Here is a 22,123-nt window from a genome sequence, read left to right on the forward strand (position 1 = left end):
ATCCTATGTGCCACAAGAATACAAAACCTCAGAAATACTGGTGCAGTTTATTGAGACTTTAATTCACTTCAGTTTTGGTTTTCATATTTTCATAAACATCTTAAGTCAGCACTGAGTGTGAGGACAAAATAGAAATGATTGTTCTTATTTGATTAAAGAACATTTTAATTTGGGTCTCCTCATGCTAATGAAGCAGAGGACATAACAGATTTTTTTAATCAGTTCCTCATAATTTTTTAATGTTATAGTTTGTTTCATATAATAAACTATTTAGATCCAGTCTGAGGAGGAGAACAGTTACCTATGTTTAGTATTGATAAAACACACACAATACACATATTAAAATAACAATAAACATAAAACTGCAGTATGAGTAACATTTATTTGAAATGAAATAAACACTTTTCTGTGTAGATTGTTGTTGTCGTCAGGAGTCGTAGATGCTGGAGTCTGGAGATTCCTGCTGTCATCAGGTGAGAGGTGGCTGCAGGGGACAACACCTGCAATGAAAGCAGGTTTGCACACATTTCTATGGAAAATTTACAGTCACCAGGAAATCTAACATGGATGTTTTATTTGTCTTTGGGAAAAACTGCGCACCCAGAGAAAACCCATACAGATATAGCCTATTTCTGGATCATCAATTCAATGTAATTAGCTAATTATTTAGGAAATGTTTTGACTGCAGGTGAGGGAGGGACAGTATTTTTAAGAGCTCTAATTGGCTGGGGTCTTGGTCTTCTTGGGTTTTTCAGATTTCCTTAAACCCAGGAAGTGTCTGACTCTCTTCCAAAATGAAGGCGGCTTCTTTCTTTTCTCGGCTAGAGCTTCCTCGTGTAGTTTTATCATCTCCTGAAGTTCAGTTTTTAGATTGTCCAATTCAGTTTGATACGTCTCCTCCTGCTGGATGGAGCTTTGTTTGAAAGAGGCGATCTCCCTGGGCAGTTTCTCACATTCAGCATCCTGCTCAGCTCTGAGTTTTTTTGATAAACTGCACATTCTCCATCATCATCTGCGTGTGAGTCTTTATATTATTGTTAATGTCCATCTGCAGTTTCTCCACTTCCTGCCTTCCTGCTGAAACATCAGCTTCATACTTGGAGCTGAGCTCCAGGTATGAAGCCTTGGTCTTGTCCAGATCTGTCTGTAAACTCTTCTCCATCTCTTCTGAGCTTTGTCGCAGAAAGGTCATCTCTTTCGTCATCTGTTGACGGAGATCTTCCTGTTCAGCTTTCAGTTTGTTGAGGAGCTGCTGGTCCTGAAAAACTTTGTCCTGGTTTGACCTCCTTTCTGTCTCCAGTTCCTGCTCGAGTGTCGCAGCTTAATCACCGTTTCTACTTCGGTTTTGTATCTAAGAGTCAGCTCCTTGTATGAAATCCGAGCTGTGAGCAGTTCTTCCTGCAGGGACTTGTTTTCTTGTTTCTCCACCTGGATGTCGCTGGAGATCCTCTGCTCTTCATTTTTCTCCAGCTCTTTCTCTCTGTCCTGGTTGATGTACATCTCTGTGACTGATTTTTCTTTTTCCATCTGGAGTTGTATTTCTTCCAACTCCTTGGACAGTTGGGCTGCTTTGGACTCTGCATAAGAGGTTTTTCTCTGTTTCCAACATGCAATTAAATCTTTGAATGCCGTCGATGAGCATATCCCACTCCATCCAGTTGTTGTCACTTGTTCCCTTCTTCCTTCTTAGCGTGTTTGTAGAGTTTTTTAATTTCTCAATATAATTCAAGTTAAGTCAGTTAGCGGAACCTCCGGCTTTATTCATATTTTTTATACCTACATTATGCGTGTGTTTGTGTTTGTGCGTGTGTGTGCTTGTGTCGGCGTGTGGGTGTCACGTATTTGACGTCATTACGCACAGTGAAGGATTGTGGGTAAAAAAAGCATTTACGTTACGATTTCACCATGGCGACGGGGACGCCGCTGTTTGTTGTGAATGGACACATGGTGCATTTCACATTATTTTTACTCATTTATACAGAGCTATTGCAGTGCCAGCAATTTCTAATACCTTTTAAGGCTCCTTCAGATTGCAGTGTGGAAGAATTCTTCGATGTTTCGAGTTTGTCGTGTGTGAGTTGCGGTTCAAACCAGCGCCAGAGCACAACAGGTCTGTTTAACATCACACCACCACAACTGTCTCAGCTAACTCTAATGTGCCACTTATAGTACGCCAGTGTCAAAATAAACTCGTCAAAATGTGAGTTTGTGAATGCTTAAAGAAGCCAGGATAAGTAAAGGCCAGCCAGCTTGGTGTTCAGTGTTTTCTGTTGCTAACTTTAGCCGCTTCACGTAGCATATAAACCACCTCAAAAGTCTGCTGGAATAAATGTGTGGGGTTACACATTTTGTGTTAAATATTCTAATGTAATCCATGTAAATCTAAATAAATATATTCAAAAATAAAGGTGCAAACTGCAAAAAAAAAAAAATCTGTCATATTAGTTGTATTGACCGCGGTTGAATTGGTTTGATATTGGATATTATGTAATTCAACACCCATAAAACTTGTGATACATACCACTGATTTTGGTCAATCCACTTGTGATGTGTTCATGGTCATCTAGACTATATATCACAAAACAGTAATTATTAAAAAAATCATATATATAGGCATATATATGGGCTGATTTAAAAATCATATATATGGGCTGATTTAATGTGGTTTAATGAATTCAACACCCATAAAACTTGTGATACATACCACTGATTTTGGTCATATTGCTTGTGATGTGTTCATGGTCATGTAGACTATATATCACAAGAGAGTAATTATTATAAAATCATATTATGGGCTGATTTAATGAGGTTTAATGAATTCAACACCCATAAAACTTGTGATACATACCACTGATTTTGGTCATATTGCTTGTGATGTGTTCATGGTCATCTAGACTATATATCACAAGAGAGTAATTATTATAAAATCATATTATGGGCTGATTTAATGAGGTTTAATGAATTCAACACCCATAACTTTTATGGGTGTTGAATGTCGAATATCCAATATCCAATATCAAACCAATTCAACCGCGGTGTTGTATTGCGCAGTTGCCTTGTATGATTCACGCAACACTTCTAATTATTTTATTATTTCCTTGATGAATACGTTATTCATGATCTCATTGGCTTATTGGATATTTTTATTTATTTAATATACTCAGGCAGTCCCACAACCAAACTCGATAAAGATAGACTGAATTATTTTCTTTTATAAATGAACCTGGTTGGGTTCACATAATAACCCAGATTGAACGTAAAATGTGTAAACCATTGTCTTTCCTCCCCCAGGCACTTATTAATTCATTGTCATCTTTTTCAGGACTGAGCTGTATTTGCCAAACTGGGTACAAAACTACGAATCTCACCACTGATAAACTGTCCATTACATGTGAGAAGTGTCCCATTGACAACCCTGTATGTATAGATTACTTTCAATATTAATATTTTAAAAAAAAATAAACCACACTTTTATGAGTTTTGTTCTCTTACATGTTACATGATTTTTTTTATATTTGAATGACGTTTCAATGTTTGATGTTTTTTATACAGGCTGTAACAAAAGATGGGTTTGATTGTATTCGCTGTCCAAGTGGGCTCAATGATGAGGGCAAGTGTCAATGTCCGCCAGGCAATATCCTCGGTGAGTCACCAATAATATGAATAGAAAATTGAATACACTGTCTTTTTATCTACATGTACCTATTTAAAATTTGTAATGGTAAAGTAACAATAGGGATTAATGCAAAGTTAATGTATGATGTATGACATAATGTATCGTTGAGCTTTTATTCTTTCATTTTGTAATTTTTTGCAGTGGAAAGAGATATCAATGGAAACCTTTTGGGTGACGCCAGGTGTGAAGCCTGTAATGAGGACAAGCCTGCTTTATCTGTACCAAACATCGGCGGAGACAGGTGCATATTCTCAAATAAATTAAGATTAAGAAAATTAATCCACATCTAATCAGAGGCTATATGTCAGAGAGTTTAACACATGTGCACTTTAATTCAGTGTAAATTGGTTGTATGAATGTCAACATCTCTTTGTTCATGTGCTAAACCCAAACCTGCATTAACAGTATTAAGCACTCTCAAAGGTGTGTTTGGTTAAATTTACACAACTGTAAAATCAGTATATAAAGAGACTCTTAAAGATTGTCAAACAGCTATTATACTGAGTCAAAGACTGGTTTGCTCACCAGCTAACTAAAACCATATGTTGTTGTAATAATACTTTTAACCATACGGTTGGAGAGTTACTTAATGAAATAGAGTAGCATCTGTTTTGACTTCTGCCCCCTGTGGTCATTAGAAACTATGTTGGCTATCCGCACATAATCTTACTGGTTCATTTTTGGATTACTTTTATCATTTCTGGTGATGTTCCTCACATATTTGTAGCACCATTTAAATCAGTATTCTACAGTATTCAGTCACTATTCATCGCTCTACATAAGTACTAGCTTATGTCCCACATCAATTCAAATACAGCGTTTTTCTTTCATGTCACATTTGAACAATTTATTTGCAGTCCTTTTCAGCTTGCTCTCCCTATCTCTTTTTATTTCTGTCATAGCAGAAGAGAATAAAGAGAAAGGCTGTCCTTACTGTAGAGTTTGCTTGTGGTATTATTTGTGAGATGGAACAATATAATCCCCAGAAATTGTATTTTAGGTGTGAGAGATGTCAGGCTACCTTTATTAAAACCTCCTGCACATGTACAGCCCCTAATGTACTGGTGAGTACAGACACCTTTATACTCTTACAGTCTCTCACACAAGTCTTACACACACACTTATCAGAGATACATATTTGATTATTGCCTGTTATTTTTATAGGCAGGAGGATTATGTTTTCCTCCAGGCAGCCTCTCCACTAATGTGAATCCCAGTGTCAACTATGCTCAGTTGGTAAGTCTTCTTTTCATCCATATTCATGTGGATTCATTCCATTTCTGATTTTTTTTTTCTTCTTTTTGCAGAAGTTCAATGTCCAGTCGGCCTGGTTTGTGGAAAATCTGTATTCCTCTTCAGCTGCCTGCCTTGTAATTCCAAAACCTTTTCATTTTCTTTGAAAAATATTTTGTTGTTCAATATCATGTGGAGCAGTTTTTAGTTCTTGTCACAACCAAACACGCCAACATGAATGATGGATTTGTCATGATATTCTGTGTAAAGTTGTCATGTTCTTACAGATCTTCTCCAACCTGACAGCATGTCAGGCTCTCGGGAACATGTGTGTGATGAACATGCACTCCTTCAGTGGTCTATCCACTGATGCCTGTGGTCTCTTTAACACCATCTTTAGATCAAGGGCTGCTCTGAGCTCCATTCAAGACATTTCTTATTGGTAATCATGTCTAAAGTGTGATGTTTATGCATGAATTTAGTTAGAATTTAGTTAGTTTCAACCAAAAGTGGAAACTAAAATCTGTTATTTTCTCTTTACAGGAGAGCTACTCTGCCGTGGCTTTACTATGGGGATGAACCAGGTCTGGCCAGTCGAGTGCTTCAAACTGATCCTGTTCCCATTACATTCAGTTTCAGAGGAAAAAAGAAGGCAAGTGATCGACTTTAAGTATCTTTTACACTGGAAAGACAGTGAAGAGAGAGTGGTACAAGAAGATAAAGCTGTATAAGCCAAAAGGATCCCTTTCATTCCAGATACATCAACTGGTGGAGTGGAAAAGTTGAAAATGTTTTTATTAACACTTGTTTGTTTTCTCAGAACACTGAAATTCAGATGCTTGCTGCTGTGTACAATGTTCGAGGAGAGTTCCTCAGATGGGAGAGTGTCGGACGTACTAACCTGCAGGTACGATCTAAAGCAGTGATTTAATCAGCAGTGATTCAATTATATACTTTAGCTTAGATCAAACTTCATGCAAATAAAACCTAGTTCTCAAATCAAATCTTGAGCATGGATTGTTTTGTACAGTTTTTGATGTAATTGAATTTGTAAGTCCAGACCCTACCAACATACTGTACCTGCATGGGTTATTGTGATTGATAGAAAATATATCTTGTTATGGTCATTTTGCACCATCTTGTCTTGCATCATCCTGCAAAGTCTCAATGAAAATCTATTTCCATCATCTACATACACATTGTTTTTCTCCATGTAATGCTCAGCAGGGAGCAGCTTGGATGTTTTGCTTTGTAAATGACTAGAAATGGATGTTAAAGTCTACCATGAAATATATTTTAGAACCTGAATTCTGATTATGAAATGCACGTTTCTCATATAAAATATTAAAAATAAAAAAAAGATGACCATAATCACATCAGCTCGCTTCTTTTCCTCTTTTTTTTTTTTTTTTCAGCTTTGTCCACAGCCAACTACCAAACAGGCAGCAGCTTTCAGCTTTGGAACTGCTTATCAAGAAAGTGTGAGTTTCTTTTTGTGTCTTTTAGTTCATGGAAAGAGTAAAAACTCATGCAGGTTATGTCATAACCTGTTTGTACATGTTTGTGTGCATGCAGTGTGATTTTTCATTAGCAGAACTGATTGTTGCCCATCCTGAACCATTGTTCTATGACGTCTTTATGGACTTGGCTGGAAATGAGGAGAGAAAAATCCTTCCTTTGCCAACACTAGTCCAAAACCAGCAGTACAATGGACGGTTCATCAATCAAGGTGAGATTTTATCTGCAAGAGTCCAAATTTTTGAATGCATTTATTATTTTGACATAATTTGTTTCTTATGTAGACACCATGAGAAACTGGTACCTGTCTCGGCGAATTCTTCTTGTCGACACACTGAGTGGAAGAGAGAAGAGCACAATCTCTTCACCTAAAGTCATTCGTGTAGCGACCAGCATCAAAATAAGGTGGATTCCCAACACTTTCACCATCTTGAAAACAATAACACACCTAGAATATTGCTTTGAGGTTCAGTGCTTACAAGACCAAATATTTGACAGGTTCCAGTTGGTGCCACGAACACAGGAGGGTCAGATATTTCCCCCTCTAATGATGGTGACCTACACAGATGTTCTAGTCAAAGATATCAACACTCAAACAGTGTCTGTGAGTATGTTGTACACACGTACAGTGGGGCAAAAAAGTATTTCGTCAGACACCAGTTGTGCAAGTTCTCCCACTTAAAAAGATAGGAGAGGCCTGTAATTTTTATCACAGGTATATCTCAACTATGAGACTAAATGGAAAAGAAATTCAGAAAATCACATTGTCTGATTTTTAAAGAATGTATTTGCAAATTAAATGGGAAAATAAGTATTTGGTCAATAACAAAAGTTAATCTCAATACTTTGTTATATACCCTTTGTTAGCAATGACAGAGGTCAAATGTTTTCTGTAGGTTTTCACAACGTTTTCACACACTGTTGCTGGTATTTTGGTCCGTTCCTCCATGCAGATCTCCTCTAGAGCAGTGATGTTTTGGGGCTGTTGCTGGGCAACACAGACTTTCAACTCCCTCCAAAGATTTTCTACGGGGTTGAGATCTGAAGACTGGCTAGGCCACTCCAGGACCTTGAAATGTTTCTTACAAAGCCACTCCTTTGTTGCCCAGGCGATGTGTTTGGGATCATTGTCATGCTGAAAGACCCAGCCACATTTCATCTTCAATGCCCTTGCTGATGGAAGGAGGTTTTCACTCAAAATCTCACGATACATGGCCCCATTTATTATTTCCCTTACACAGATCAGTCATCCTGGTCCCTTTGCAGAAAAACATCCCCAAAGCTTGATGTTTCCACCCCCATGCTTCACAGTAGGTTTGGTGTTCTTTGGATGCAACTCAGCTTTCTTTCTCCTCCAAACACGACAAGTTGTGTTTCTACCAAAACGTTCTATTTTGGTTTCATCTGACCATATAACATTCTCCCAATCCTCTTCTGCATCATCCAAATGCTCTCTAGCAAACTTCTGACGGGCCTGGACTTGTACTGGCTTCAGCAGGGGGACACGTCTGGCGGTGTAGTGTGTTACTGATGGTTCCTTTGTTACTTTGGTCCCAGCTCTCTGCAGGTCATTCACTGGTTCCCCGTGTGGTTCTGGGATTTTTACTCACCGTTTTTGTGATCATTTTTACCCCACGGGGTGAGATCTTGCGTGGAGCCCCAGATGGAGGGAGATTATCAGTGGTCTTGTATGTCTTCCATTTTCTAATAATTGCTCCCACAGTTGATTTCTTCACAGCAAGCTGCTTACCTATTGCAGATTCTACAAATTTGTTTCTCACATCCTTTGACAGCTCTTTGGTCTTGGCCATAGTGGAGTTTGGAGTGTGACTGTTTGAGGTTGTGGACAGGTGTCTTTTATGCTGATAATGAGTTAAAATAGGTGCCATTAATACAGGTAACGAATGGAGGACAGAGGAGCCTCTTAAAGAAGAAATTACAGGTCTATGAAAGCCAGAAATTTTGCTTGTTTGTAGTTGAAAAAATACTTATTTTACCGAGGGATTTACCAATTCAATCAGTAAAAATCCTACAATGTGATTTCCTGGATTCTTTCCCCCCATTCTGTCTCTCATAGTTGAAGTGTACCTATGATGAAAATGACAGTACTCTCTCATCTTTTTAAGTGGGAGAACTTGCACAATTGGTGGCTGAATAAATACTTTTTTGCCCCACTATTCATGTACATGATTATCATTCTGTATTTGTGAAGACTCTCAATGACTTCAAAGATAATGTCTCTAAACTTTACCTTGCTCATTACTTTGATCAATTTGGTTGATTTATCTATTTTTTTTTTTAAACGGGTTGTTTCATGGATTGAATTGATCTTTTTTAGACAACATTTGCTGTGGAGTATGAGATGGATCACACTGAGGCGCGAACAAAGACAGATGTGAGTAAAAGTATGAATGAAATATTGAAGCTTTGTGTAGTTCTTCTATATGACGGATGTTGTAATAGAGTGATGCCTTGTGTGTATAGACTGCTCTTGGGGTGATGGGTGGGATGGCTGTAATATACTCCCTACTGAAGACAGTAAGCTGGAAGAGGAGGATTGCCTCTCCTCTCATTGATGTGGAGGTACTGTATTCAGCATGTCATCATATAAGCCACTAGAAATAATTCATGTTTGTAAAGCTTTTGATTTATGTTGATCTCTCCCTTTTCTGTCTTCAGACGATTGTCAAGTTTCTGTTGTTATATTCCGGAGATTTGGCCAATGTTTTCTTTGTCGTCACTGTGGGAACTGGCGTCTACTGGCTCATCTTTTACAAGGTACAGTTGATCATACTTGCTCAAATTTTCAGATATTTGTTTCAAGCATGTGGGGGTCCTAAAAGTTTATATTCTTTCCTAGTCTGTACAGTAGGGGTTTTCTTATTTTCGCAAGTTTTGTTTTTAAATCTTTTCCACACAAAGATTGTTTCCTTTTGTTTTCGTTAGGTCTCTAAACCTTTTTTTATTTCCATTTCTGCTCTCTTTAGACCCTAAAGGCAAGTCTTCTTTTCTTTCTGTGATCAACTTTAAGTACACAGACTTGGCTCTCATTATTATAGCTGCTTTCTGTGTTTAATTTAAATATGTCTATGTTTAGGCTCAACAGTTTGTATCAGTGCTGTTGCCGCTGCCTTCTCAGGAGGAACAGTTTGTGACGTATATTGGCTGTGCCTTCGCCCTCAAGGTTAGGTTCTTATGTAGGCAATGTTTATTGCACCTATATTATTTAACTTAAGAAATAGAAACTGAAAATGTCTTATTTTGTGCATTTGCCTCCAGGCTGTCCAGTTTCTCCATAAACTGATCTTACAGGTGTCAGTTGATATATTTCTCATAGACTGGGAGAGGCCTCGATGTAAAGCAAGCAAAACTGTGCAAGGTACTAAACGGTAATCCGGTTTTCATTTTTGTGAGTCATTTGTCCAACAATTTTCTTCCATTCACTGTGTTCACGGCTGTTTCAGCAACGAAGGAGACAAAGCGTGACTCCTCTCCAGTCAGCATCTGGAGAACCTACTTTGTGGCCAATGAGTGGAACGAGCTGCAGACTATCCGCAAAATTAGCCCAACTTTTCAGATCATGGCTGTGCTCTTCTTTCTTGAAGTATGTATTTAAAAAAAAAAAATCTTTATGTTATTTCTATAGCTGTTCATAGGTGTCCTTTCTTCATTCTTTACATTTTGTGCATTTAAGGTGCTGGGTTTCTCCAACCTGGCCCTAAGGGACCCCTGGTCAACTTTAGAGCGCTCCCCGCAGGATTATAGTCCTCCTTACAGCCAGATACTCCGCTATGCTCTGGCAGCCACACTTTGGCTCTGCATCGGGCTTCTGCAGGTACATTGCCATAAATTCCTTCCATCTAAACTCTCTCTCCTTCCTGTGTTTCTTAAGAATTGAGAATAATCTACTGTACAAGCTCCTATAACACCACGTGTCCTTACAGGTGATTTTCTTCACTGTTTTTTATGAGCATTTTGTGGAGGACAAAATCCGTCAGTTTGTGGATCTTTGCTCTGTCAGTAATGTAAGTAACAATTCACATTTTATATGACATTATTTTTTTTTGTCTGTCATATTTTACATTGATGTGTTTTGTCTGTGTTTGAATGCAGATTTCACTGCTACTTTTCTCCCATCGCTGCTTTGGCTACTACATCCATGGGCGGTCAGTGCATGGTCATGCAGATACAAACATGGAGGAAATGAACAACAATCTAAAGAGAGAACGTGTATGTACACCAACTTGGTGCTTTTGTGTTTGCTATTTTTGATTTTATATATCATGTTATTAATTTTACCTTTTTTTTTTTTTTTCCTCCTACAAGGAATCTTTATGTGGTCAAAGGGGTCTACTTCCAAACACAGACATCCAGACCTTTCAGGTGTCTTTTACAAACCATTTGAGGATTCAGTATGACAGGATACAAGATTCACTCATCAGGGTATGTGTTTATCTCCTATCATGTTTTTGTCCTTGTACTTTAAACTTAGATTTTCAACTTTGTTTTTAAACGATTGATTGTGTCCTGTGCTCCAGAGGAACAGACCATCACGGTTGATGGATGCATCCACAGCCAACTTGTCAGAGCTGCAGTTTAGAGCCTACAACACCATGAACTACTTCCTGGGATCTTTTATAGACCATGTTCGTACAAATATGCAAAACATAAACAAGGCAGAACTAAACAAGCAAAGCTTGGTGAAGTTAATTGTGTATCAGTTTGTTTTGGCTATAATTCTCTATGGAAACATTTGTTTTCTCGCTTGTTGTGTTGATCACTTCAGGCCCATCCTGACATGGACTACATGGTGAAGGACAAGCTGGCGTTGGAGAGGGTCATAGGGATGGAGTTCCTTGAACCTATTGACAAAAGCATATTTTACAATGGTAATAGCCACTTCTCTCTTTGCATTTTTTCCCCCTTATTTGTTAATTAACTTGTGTATTATGTTCTACTTTGCCATGGCAGATGAGTCCCACTCTTTCAGTGATGTGTTATTTTACGGGAACGAATCTACACTGCTGATCTTTGACACTTTGTTCTTCTGTGTCGTCGACCTGGGATCTCAGAGCTTTGTTCTTGCAGCTATACTCACATACGTGCAGCAAGTGGTAGGTATATGATGCGAGTGCAGGCCATTGTCTTCTCTGCGCTAAAAACCTGTATTGAAATTCCTTTTGTGTTTTTAGATTTTTCGCTTCATTCGTAACGCCCTGGGAAGGCAGAACCTTGCCAGGAAAACACTAGTGGATCAGAGATTTCTGATATAAGTCTCTCCTGATTTGATTATTTGAAAGTGTCTGTTTTATAGTGAGAGTTCTCACACAAGAAATATTCAAAGTTCATAAGATATGTATCATTTTTTTTAAATAATATTCTTAATTCCTTTTACAATATTTTTTACTTTTGTTTTATGAGGCGAATGTATTTTTGGAAATATTTCTATGATTTATTTTTTACAAATTAAATTCTTTGATATGAAGACAATCTTGTATGGACTTTTATTTGAGCACAGCAGACTTACCAAACAAAGAATTTTCCTTTTTTTTTTTTTAATGTTGTGATGTCAGATGTAATCCCCCAATTCATACTAGAGCTGAAGCAGTCCAACAGAGACATGAAGCAGTAATGTTGATCTCCAGCAGTAGTTCAACAACAACTGGTGACTTTAACCAGTACTTCAGGCTCATCCCAGTACATACTGGTATTTTGGGTCAGTGTCATGCAGCAGACCTCCACCAGTACACTGGAATTCCTCTCCGGCCCATTAGATACCATCCAACCTGGGCAGCCCCCCCACAGAAACAGGTGAAGTGAATATAGCGGCCCCTCCCTCCCCAGCCCAGAATCCATGGAGGGCACCAGCCAGAAGGAGCACAACACACCTGCAGCACGAGGACAACGGGGGCCGAGCCCCTAAACCTGCTGACACTCAGACCTCCAGTCATTCAAAGTGTGGCAACATTCACTAACATGGAGGTGTGCCACCATCTCTATCAACCAAACCACACAATTAAAGTGCCAGTTCTTGTGGGTTCTGACTTTATTCCATATACAGAAATCAAGCCACAATAGTTACAATACATATGTATATATACACACACACACACACACACAAACAGAGAAGATGTGTAACATATGGCTAAAGATGAATAAATATTTAACATTGAGACAGACCTCTTAAAATGTACAATCTGCTCATTCACTAAAAAAAACGGTCATGCGCAGAGCTTGAAAAAGAAGCAGTCGTAGAGTTCAGCATCTGTTTCAAGGTCCAGCAACATCAACTCAGGTCAATCCAGCCAAAGCAGTGTTACAATATATGAGAAAATGCTGTTCATTAGTACTTCAAGTGGTAAACTAGCACAGTCGTCAATGGATGATGTCAGACAAGCGTTTGTCTTCCCTACTACTTACAAAATAGTGCTTTTGTGGGCTACAGTGTAACATTAAATAATTTATTCCCATCCATTCTTGCTCATAAACCGTCAAAATGATGAAATGTCGGTTTCTGAGCTCAAATGTTAAGCTTTTGCTTACTGAAACCACATTCACTCCCTTATAAGTTTTTACAGTAACAGATCTGCTTTTTTCGGATGACACATAAGACTCCCCTGATTGTGAATACCTCAATCAGCTATTAATCTAATCATTACAATTTTATGTCAGTCAGGTGCTGGAGCAGAGCTCTACCACTGTCAATGCAGAACCAGCTTTTTGGACAGAAATTATAACAATAATATCTGAGAAACAGGCACACACAGAAATGAAGATGAACAGGTGTAGTAGTCTTTGTAACAAGTCTCTCAGAAAAGATCTAGAAAGTGAATAAGTTGTGTTTGGGATCCAGAACACAAAAAAAAAAGCTAGCGAAAGAGAGCAGTACTGCAATATACCTCAACCAGTCCACTTCAAGTCCAGAACTGTTCACCAAGGCCTCTTCACTCAAGAAAACCACTACCTTCATTCTTTCTGTCATTTTAACCCTGCTGAGCCTTTCAGCACACAAGGAGGCTGAACCTACTTTGGCACCAAATGTAATTTGTAACAGCGTGATGTCAACAGCACAGAACAATGTGTATGAAAACAGCTGCTTAGCGAGACTGGCAGCATAAATAACATTTGTCTCTGAATCTAGAACCCAATAAAAATATGGAAAATAAAATAGAAATTAAAAAAAAAAAAAAAAAACAGGCTCTCTGTAACAATTCATATATAAACACACAACTTCTATACACAAAGGTAGTTAAAAATGCAAGACAGATATTCTATGTGGTTTCTGTGCTTAATCTCAGGTCTACAGCGCACATTTGCAAAAGTGTGTGTGTGTGTGCGCGTGTCGGTACGACAGTAGTGAATGGCTTCTGAAAAGCTCAGGATTGCTCTTCCTGTCGCTGTGCTCCGATTACGTGAGGGTTGAACTGCCCGATGATGATGGTGATGTCATCACGGTACATGCGAGCCAGCTCCTCGGGTAGTGACAGCATTTTTGACAGCCTCTCATGGTCCACCGTGCCAAACTCATTGTTTCCCACCGTATGACGCATAAGGTGGGTTGCTGAGTTCTGATCTTCGAAAGCCGAAGACATGCGAGCCTTTCTCTCATCCAGCAACCCCTGCATTTGTCCCAAAGTGACTTTGTAGCCTCCAACCTTGAGCGGCTGGCGCTGATGAACCCCTGTTAGATACTCTCCCACAACGCGAATCACTTCCTGTCTGTGGAGGGTCTCCCAGAGGCCGTCAGAGCCGATCACCTACCAGCAGAGAAGAGTGATGGTCATGAAAACATCCATCAGATAAGTGATTTAAACTTAAACACACTTAACTTCATCGGGAACCATGGCCCGTCAGAAAACCCAACATACTCCCCACTAGAAATTGAGTGTACAAAACATATATATATATATATATATATATATATATATATAAATAAATAAAAATATATATTATTTTCCTCACAGCAGGCAGTCATGAGTCGAGAAGATACAGTGGGGAGAACAAGTATTTGATACACTGCCGATTTTGCAGGTTTTCCCACTTGCAAAGCATGTAGAAGTCTGTAATTTTTATCATAGGTACTCTTCAACTGTGAGTGACAGAATCTAAAAAAAAAATCCAGAAAATCACATTGTATGATTTTTAAGTAATTAATTTGCATTTTATTTTATTCTTTAATTTAAAGAAGAACTAACAGGTCTGTGAGAGCCAGAAGTCTTACTGGTTGACAGGTGATCAAATACTTATGTCATGCAATAAAATGCAAATTAATTACTTAAAAATCATACAATGTGATTTTCTGGATTTTTTTTTTAGATTCCATCACTCACAGTTGAAGAGTACCTATGATAAAAATTACAGACTTCTACATGCTTTTCAAGTGGGAAAACCTGCAAAATCGGCAGTGTATCAAATACTTGTTCTCCCCACTGTACATAATTCGTCTCAATTGAGTCTTTTGCGTGTCACAAGCTAGTTTCCGTTTTAGATATCCAACCTGCTCTATAGACACAAATGATAAGACTGTGATGCTCCCTCCTCTCACCATGAAGCGATCTTGTGGCCGAAGTTTGTGGTGTGTGATCTCAGGCTCGGCGGTCAGATACGGCGGTGTGTGGTAGTTAGGAGGGATGAACTTTGTGTGCTCGTTGTCATGGAGCTGATCAGGCCCAGACTCCAGCACGCGCTTCTGCAGCTCGATGCTCCACTTGAACTTCACGTCCCCAAATGCACGGAATGGCATGAGCAGGCCGAGTAACCGGTCCTTATGATGGACACAGCAATGGGGGGGGTTGTAATAGATGCTTTAGTAAAAACCACACTGAACAAACAAATAGACCAAGTACCTGACGTATGACGGTCTTCCTCTCTGACGGTGGGTGCTCGCTCCGTATCCGAGCAACCTCCTGTTCATTTTGGGCACTATGGTCATTAGAGAGTGTGTGAGCGCTGAATGAACCGTCCTCCTCCTGCACCCCCAACACTGCTCGGGCATCTCCGGAATTGGCTATGAAGCTTCATAAACGGGGAGAAGAGAGGCAGAAAGATGTGGGAAAATACAGTTTAGCTCAAACTTGAGATTTTTTTTTTTTAAAGCTCTGTTACAATGCACTCTTCTCCGTACAGGTCTGATCCATCAATGTGAGCCACACAAGCTGTTGCTCCAGAAAAGGCCACTCTGAGAACCCAGTAGTGCAGAAATGCATTTGGATCTCCAACCTGGAAGACACAAGAAGTTTAAATTTGGATGCTCACATTCTTATCGTTACAAGCATGGATTAATTACAATATTCAATATCTCTAATGTGTGAAGCAGTACTCAAGTCTGGCACTCTGAACTCATGAAAGAGTTGACTTCCAAATTTATTCATACTTCAAAATCTTTTTTTTTTTTTTTTTTTTTTTTTTAAATGCCACTGGCATAACCGTCTTCTCATAGGTTTGCCATTTAACAGTGCACATGGACATGGGCAGCGAGTTTTCAGTCTCGCCAATATCCATGTAGCCATGAATATTGGAGCAGGACAGAACTGGCACAGATCTTTTTGTACCATGTGGGAAAATGTAGTAAAGCTGCTGTCACCTGAGCTTCCAGGGAAATGTCGTTGTCTAGCCTCTTGAAGGCGTTCAGCAATGCCTCCCGGGTGTCCGGTACCTCTCCTGGGCTGGACGCAAACAGAGAACAATATAAGGCAGGAAGATGGAAGAGAGCCCAAAGGTCAGAAATGGAAAGCAACAACAGACGGGCCAATGCTGGTGTGGGCGTGTTGCTAGGAGTTACACAACAGGAAACCAGAAAGTCCAGTTTGAAATGTTTACCAACAACTGAACTGAACTGAAAATAAAATAATACTTTTAATGCTCTGTGTTTGTGTGTGTGTGCGCGCGCACAAGTGTCCCAAGACGCAGCTTTATGTACCATTAGCCCCTTTAACATTGGCGGGTACCCTGCGTCCAACACTTTACTCTAGTGTGTCACCTGTCTTTTTTACCTTCATTGTCTGCAAGCTCCTCATCCTCAGAGCCGTAGATGTCATAAAACAGCTTTTACAAAGCCAAAATCTGCAGCTGGCTACTAAAATGACTGTGACTTTGCAAGACATGAAACTCGGGTCATTAACAAACTTAAGAGCCTCAGAAAGGAGATATTTGCGTTCTATGAACACAAAAGCAGGAGTGGCAGAGGGAGATTGCTGATCGTATATCTGTGCAACACGATTTGGGCGCTACTCAAACCCTGTCGTCATTCAGCATGGATCCACCACCTGCATCATCCAGCTCTTCTGATGTTGGTGAAGCCAGCAAGGCCGACGAAACAGTGGGTCGTCATGTTACCCAGTACCATACGATAACGCCTCCAGAGTCGTTTCCCCTCAATTTGGCTTCAGGCGCCGGGGATGCATAACACATCTCGTGTTTATATTGCCCAGTGAGCGTTAAACACGCGTTCTTCATCCTGGGATAATCGCGGGGTCGAATCTAAAAACACCAGTCTGGCAGATAACCTTCGTGATTTACTCGCCAAACAGAAATTTAAAACTGAGATCTGACGTGACCTGCTTTTATTTCTAGTGTTTGACTTTACCTACAATCAGCTGGAGAGAGAGAGAGAGAGAGAGAGAGAGAGAGAGAGAGAGAGAGAGAGAGAGAGAGAGAGAGAGAGAGAGAGAGAGAGAGAGAGAGAGAGAGAGAGAGAGAGAGAGAGAGAGAGAGAGAGAAACAGGTAGTGTTGCTGGATATACACTGTCATGTGCTCTTCACCTGGTTAGGTCTATTAATTCCTGCCAGTATGTTCGGAGGCTGCTGAAGTAGAGGGTCTGAGCCTCGCGGCTGAAGTAGTCATTAGGGTGTTTGTGCCACTGCAAGATGGGACTGAGGGGTCTCCCGGAATCCACCGCAGCCTCCAGCTCACACAGGGTGTCATGGGGAAGAAGTGAAACGGCTATGTAGTAAAACAACCTCTCACTCAGCGCCTGGGATGGGAGTCGCATGTTTGAGAAAAACATATTGTTACTGCAACAACACATACAACAAACTACCAAATTAACTTGCAAAGCTCTCTCAACCATATATGCACCGTTTGTCATCCAGATACACAAAAACCAACAAGTGGAAATTGTTAAACTTGACAGAAAGGTAAAACATGGGTACAGAAAGAACCTAGTAAATGTAGCTGTGCAGTGAATCACATTTTCAAGGGATGCAATCTCATATTCAACAAGTAGGAAGTTAACTGTGAAACTGCTCTGGGCTACCACAAAGTTTTTTTGGGGGGGAAAACTACAATTACCAACCTGGAGAAGTCTTAAGTTAAATAAAAACTGAAAAGGTCTGTTTATAGATGAATGGATACATTGTAATACCTTAAAGAGTTAGGTATGTCAAACTGCCTCATATTTATCCCAAAAGAAAAGGACAGCAGAACACATAAAACTTTGAGTGTCACCTGAGCACAGGCACAACCAGCATGGCCATCAAAGACACCCAGCAGCATTCCTCGCGTCTGAAGGCATGTAGCTGCACTTCTCCGGTCTTCGATGGGAGCATTAGCTGGAAGCTGATTGCTTTCGAAACCCATCACTGATGATACATTCTTCCCATCAAACTCAGGCACCTAGAATCACAACAGGTGGCAACATTAAAATGTAAACAATCAGATGACAAGAAGCGTTTTCAGTATGCGACTCCACAAACCTTAAAGCTGTACTCGTTGGCTTTCAGAATGGAGTTGACCTGAGGGGGCGTGAGGATGTAACTGTGGAGCACGGAGGACGCCCGGTAGCTTCTCGATGGCTGGCGCCTCTGCCATTTGTGGGACGGCTGTCTTGAGGAAGAGTGGGAAGCAACAGGACCAAACTGGGACTGATGGTGTTGGCAGGGTAACAGACTGGAGGCAAACACCTTGGCTCGGGGGAAACCCCTGAGCAGCTGAGATGTCAGGGGCATTGCTGAGCACAGCACACCACAGATGTGCACACACCTGTTGAAGGATGAGATCTAGACTGTAGAGTTAAATGTGCAAGGAGCAACAGCCGAGACACTGCAGAGAACAGAGTGTCCTCTTCATGCACCGTTAAGCAAACGCTGTGCAAACAAAGTGAAATGATGTGATGATGCTCTGCAGTTGGGACGGACTGGCAGTTCTTGAAAATTGGACAATAAGTCCAAACAACTGATCCAAAAACAGAAAGCTATCCTTGATCTTCATATTTAGCTGGGACAATTCAAATTGGATTTGATCAGATCAATGGTTTAAACGAGTTACAAATTTAACATTTTCTTTAAAGGATGTGTAAAACCTACACGTCCCTCAAACTGCAATCACATTTTTCTGTTGTTTAAAACATATTAAACATGTCTTGGAGCTAGTTAACCAAATATAAGACAAAATATATAAAATATTTAAATGATTTAAAAAAAGTTTGCATTTAATTTGCATGTAAAACTATATCTTCCTGTCCTTGGAAGGGCAATTGCAGACATCAAAGGGGTGAGGAATATGAGTGGAAGAGGAGATCTGAGGTGGAGAGCAGTGTATGCATGTATATAGGATTTTTGGAGAGAATTCCTGACTCAACACTTTATTTTTTGCTGAAACATCCTGTGAAAACAGCATTTGATGCAGATATTTCAACCCTAGGGTTTAGTCTTGTAGCTCTAATATCAATACTTCTGTACCATAATCTCAGATAGGGGTAGTATAAAGCTTCATGCAACACAATGACTGTCTATATAGTATATATATAGTATTCTTCTGAAATGTTAAACTCGAGTGGAGCTGTAACCTGGCTTGCATGGAGCTCTGCAGTCCTCTGCAAGTGTCGGTCAGCTGAGCTGAACGCCTGGTTAAAAATAGCTTTACGCAGTAATTCAGCTCTGACATGTGGTCCTCCAGAAATGTTGTGACAGGTCATGGCCGAATGAACCTTGTTGCGTCCATCCATACGTCTTCTCTAATTTCCTAATTGACATCTATTGTTACATTGCCACTCAATGCAAAGTCTTTTTCCATGTCACGCTGATGTGCAGCAGCTCAAATAATTTATAGCTCCACTTGCAACTTGGGATACTGGGGCATTTTTCGTGACAGTGACAAACTATAATAACCAGTACTGGAGTTGAGGGGGGATGAGGGGGGATGGCATCCCCCCTGAAATAAAAACGGTCAAAATCATCCCCCCTGTAAAACTGCCATCCCCCCTTTCCATCCCTTATGTAATTTCATCATGAATGTGGTTTTACTGCTATTTCAACATTTAGAGTCATCACCAGAAAAATAACTTATTTGACAATTTTCACCTGTTTCAAGTAAATTTTCACTTGAAATAAGTAGGAAAATCTGCCAGTGGGACAAGATTTATCTTCTTACAAGCAAAAAGATCTTGTTCCACTGGCAGATTTTTCTACTTATTTCAAGTGAAAATCTACTTGAAACAGGTGAAAATTGTTGTTTTTTCCAGTGATGAGTCTTGTTTTAAGTGCAATGAGATTTTTTTACTAAAATGAGACATTTTAACTAGAAATAAGACAAATATTCTTGTTAAGATTTTGAGTTTTTGCAGTGATCCATTTTACTTATCCTGTGAAGGACAGAATCATATTGATAAGTTCAGAAAACAGTTTTTTATTGTTGTGTTTTGATGTATTTGATGTAAGCCCAGTGGATATTTAAAGCTTACAGAAGGCTGCATTTAACTGCTGCTATGTCATTCCTGCAGTATTTCTGCAGGTGTTTTGGTCAGTGCTATTATTTGTAATATATTATATTATTTGTAATCAGCACAAATTATCTGTCCCCATATGATAAAATCCACCATCCCCCCTGATTTATTTTTACAACTCGAGTACTGATAATAACTAACATGGAGCAGGAGATTCAGCCACAAATGCTCCCAGAACCACCTTGGTGAGTCCCCAGACCCCGGGAGGCCGGCTCAACTCCAGCTCCCACAAAGTTGCCATCATTATTGACATCACTAGCCTCTCATAGCTAATAGCAAAACAGGACTACAAATCCACGAGTCAACATCATCCCAGAGCTGAGTGAGGCCAATAAACGATGTCACGATGTTTCAAATATGGCATAAAATAAACTCTAAAATTCAAACAGTGTCAGTCAGCGAGGGAAAGCAGTGGGATTAATGCTAACTGTAGCTAGTTGTGGGGAGGTTACACCCACTCATTATAAAGGGTTTGCTTATATAACACATGACGATTATAAACCGTCTATATGTAATCACGTAGAACTTTGTATTTGGAAGGAAAAAAAAGAAAGTGGAGTCAAAACAAGACCTACCTCAAGGAAAGGTTGCGAGCAAGTTATTAAAGTTCATGGCTTGACGCCCCAGCGTGATTATTACTGGGCGCCGCGCCGCAAGCTGGACGCTGATTGGCTGAGCCGTCACGTACGCGATGACGTCACGTAAGCACGCAACAAACGTACCATTAAAGCCTGAATTATGGTTCTGCGTTAAATCCACGCCGTAGGGTACGGCGTAGGGTACGCGGCGACGCGCACCGTACGGTGTGCGTCGCCTCGTACCCTTTGCCGTAGGCTCTGCGTTGGTGTAACGTGGAACCAGAAATCAGCCTTAAAACTCCCAGTTTAAATGTCCAACCAACACGTGTGAGGCTGCATACCTGTCAAATTTTGGATTTAAAAGTACAGGACTGTCTCAGAAAATTAGAATATTGTGATTTTCTGTAATGCAATTACAAAAACAAAAATGTCATACATTCTGGATTCATTACAAATCAACTGAAATATTGCAAGCCTTTTATTATTTTAATATTGCTGATCATGGCTTACAGCTTAAGAAAACTCAAATATCCTATCTCAAAAAATTAGAATATTCGGGGAATTTTAATCTTAAACTGTAAGCCATAATCATCAATATTAAAATAATAAAAGGCTTGCAATATTTCTGTTGATTTGTAATGAATCCAGAATGTATGACATTTTTGTTTTTGTAATTGCATTACAGAAAATAAAGAACTTTATCACAATATTCTAATTTTCTGAGACAGTCCTGTACGGGAAATTTTCCGCTGCTGTCCCCACCAGCCCATCCGAGGTCCAGTATCTTACATTTTAAGACAGATTTACGAGAAATCCAACATAACTACCTGTCAAACATTTATAAACTACAATTATTGTAGATGTATGGTTCTTATTTGAAACAGAGTTTTTCTGGGTTTTTTTGTTTGTTTGTTTTGTTGTATTTTTTAATATTTGTTGACAGGTACATATACAATGGTTTATATGGTCTGCAGATTCATTGTGTGAATGCAGGGCAAAGATGTGGGGTGGTCTGGTCCCTGGGCAACATCAAGAAAAGGGGTATTAAAATAAAAAAAATATTTTTTTATTAAAATGCCTATATTGTACCAGTATGCTCTTATCCCAAAAGGCTTCTGGCTCAGAAGACTTGCCTCCAAATTTGATCTATTTTTGTTGGTTTTTTTTTTTTTTTAGATATTAACCACTCCTTTTAATGATTTAAAAAACAAAGAAACACACAGACAAACAAATATGCTCCTTGTAGCAGCATGCCACACCAATGTTGTCTCCTCTGTTTCTACTCTCTGTCTCTGACCTCAGATTTCCATTGCTTTTTGCTCTCATATTTCTCTCTGTTTGTGTCCGGTCCAGGAGAAGTTCCAGACACCCACAAGGTGTCCCTGGAAAGGCTAGAC

The 22,123-nt window shown here is 39.6% G+C and overlaps 2 protein-coding genes across 2 annotated transcripts; one reads left to right on the plus strand and one right to left on the minus strand.

Moving 5' to 3' along the window:
* The first annotated feature begins 1,905 nt into the window (after nucleotides 1–1,905).
* Nucleotides 1,906–11,844, plus strand: tmem67 (transmembrane protein 67). The gene is made up of 28 exons (XM_061716778.1): nucleotides 1,906–2,110; nucleotides 3,323–3,417; nucleotides 3,553–3,643; nucleotides 3,818–3,917; nucleotides 4,677–4,740; nucleotides 4,841–4,912; nucleotides 4,984–5,046; nucleotides 5,197–5,351; nucleotides 5,453–5,561; nucleotides 5,730–5,816; nucleotides 6,325–6,390; nucleotides 6,485–6,638; nucleotides 6,712–6,832; nucleotides 6,926–7,031; nucleotides 8,766–8,822; nucleotides 8,912–9,010; nucleotides 9,107–9,205; nucleotides 9,525–9,611; nucleotides 9,707–9,806; nucleotides 9,892–10,031; nucleotides 10,122–10,262; nucleotides 10,372–10,452; nucleotides 10,541–10,657; nucleotides 10,754–10,870; nucleotides 10,966–11,073; nucleotides 11,214–11,316; nucleotides 11,399–11,541; nucleotides 11,620–11,844. Exons 1-28 carry the CDS (start codon nucleotides 1,906–1,908, stop codon nucleotides 11,698–11,700), a joined length of 2,961 nt encoding a protein of 986 aa, XP_061572762.1. The 3' UTR covers nucleotides 11,701–11,844.
* A 1,013-nt stretch (nucleotides 11,845–12,857) lies between these two features.
* Nucleotides 12,858–20,798, minus strand: pdp1 (pyruvate dehydrogenase phosphatase catalytic subunit 1). The gene is made up of 9 exons (XM_061716784.1): nucleotides 20,724–20,798; nucleotides 18,122–18,407; nucleotides 17,874–18,041; nucleotides 17,189–17,400; nucleotides 16,011–16,092; nucleotides 15,552–15,646; nucleotides 15,274–15,442; nucleotides 14,973–15,191; nucleotides 12,858–14,184 (listed from the first exon to the last, which is right to left on the minus strand). The coding sequence occupies exons 2-9, from the start codon at nucleotides 18,371–18,373 to the stop codon at nucleotides 13,804–13,806; spliced, it is 1,578 nt and encodes a 525-aa protein (XP_061572768.1). The 5' UTR covers nucleotides 18,374–18,407; nucleotides 20,724–20,798; the 3' UTR covers nucleotides 12,858–13,803.
* Between the last annotated feature and the right edge of the window lie 1,325 nt (nucleotides 20,799–22,123).

Source organism: Cololabis saira, chromosome 3 (assembly GCF_033807715.1).
Source record: "Cololabis saira isolate AMF1-May2022 chromosome 3, fColSai1.1, whole genome shotgun sequence".
NCBI classification, from domain to species: Eukaryota; Metazoa; Chordata; class Actinopteri; order Beloniformes; family Belonidae; genus Cololabis; species Cololabis saira.

What these genes read in the sequence shown, in the direction of transcription:
- pdp1 (XM_061716784.1), bottom strand. Translation starts at nt 18,373, where the DNA reads ATGCCCCTGACATCTCAGCTGCTCAGGGGTTTCCCCCGAGCCAAGGTG. An exon ending in CCAACGAGTACAGCTTTAAG is followed by an intron (nt 18,042 to 18,121) that starts GTTTGTGGAGTC and finishes TTGTGATTCTAG; the next exon opens with GTGCCTGAGTTTGATGGGAA. An exon ending in GGAAGACCGTCATACGTCAG is followed by an intron (nt 15,192 to 15,273) that starts GTACTTGGTCTA and finishes GTCCATCATAAG; the next exon opens with GACCGGTTACTCGGCCTGCT.
- tmem67 (XM_061716778.1), top strand. Translation starts at nt 1,906, where the DNA reads ATGGCGACGGGGACGCCGCTGTTTGTTGTGAATGGACACATGGTGCAT. An exon ending in TCGGACGTACTAACCTGCAG is followed by an intron (nt 5,817 to 6,324) that starts GTACGATCTAAA and finishes TTTTTTTTTCAG; the next exon opens with CTTTGTCCACAGCCAACTAC. An exon ending in TCTGCATCGGGCTTCTGCAG is followed by an intron (nt 10,263 to 10,371) that starts GTACATTGCCAT and finishes GTGTCCTTACAG; the next exon opens with GTGATTTTCTTCACTGTTTT.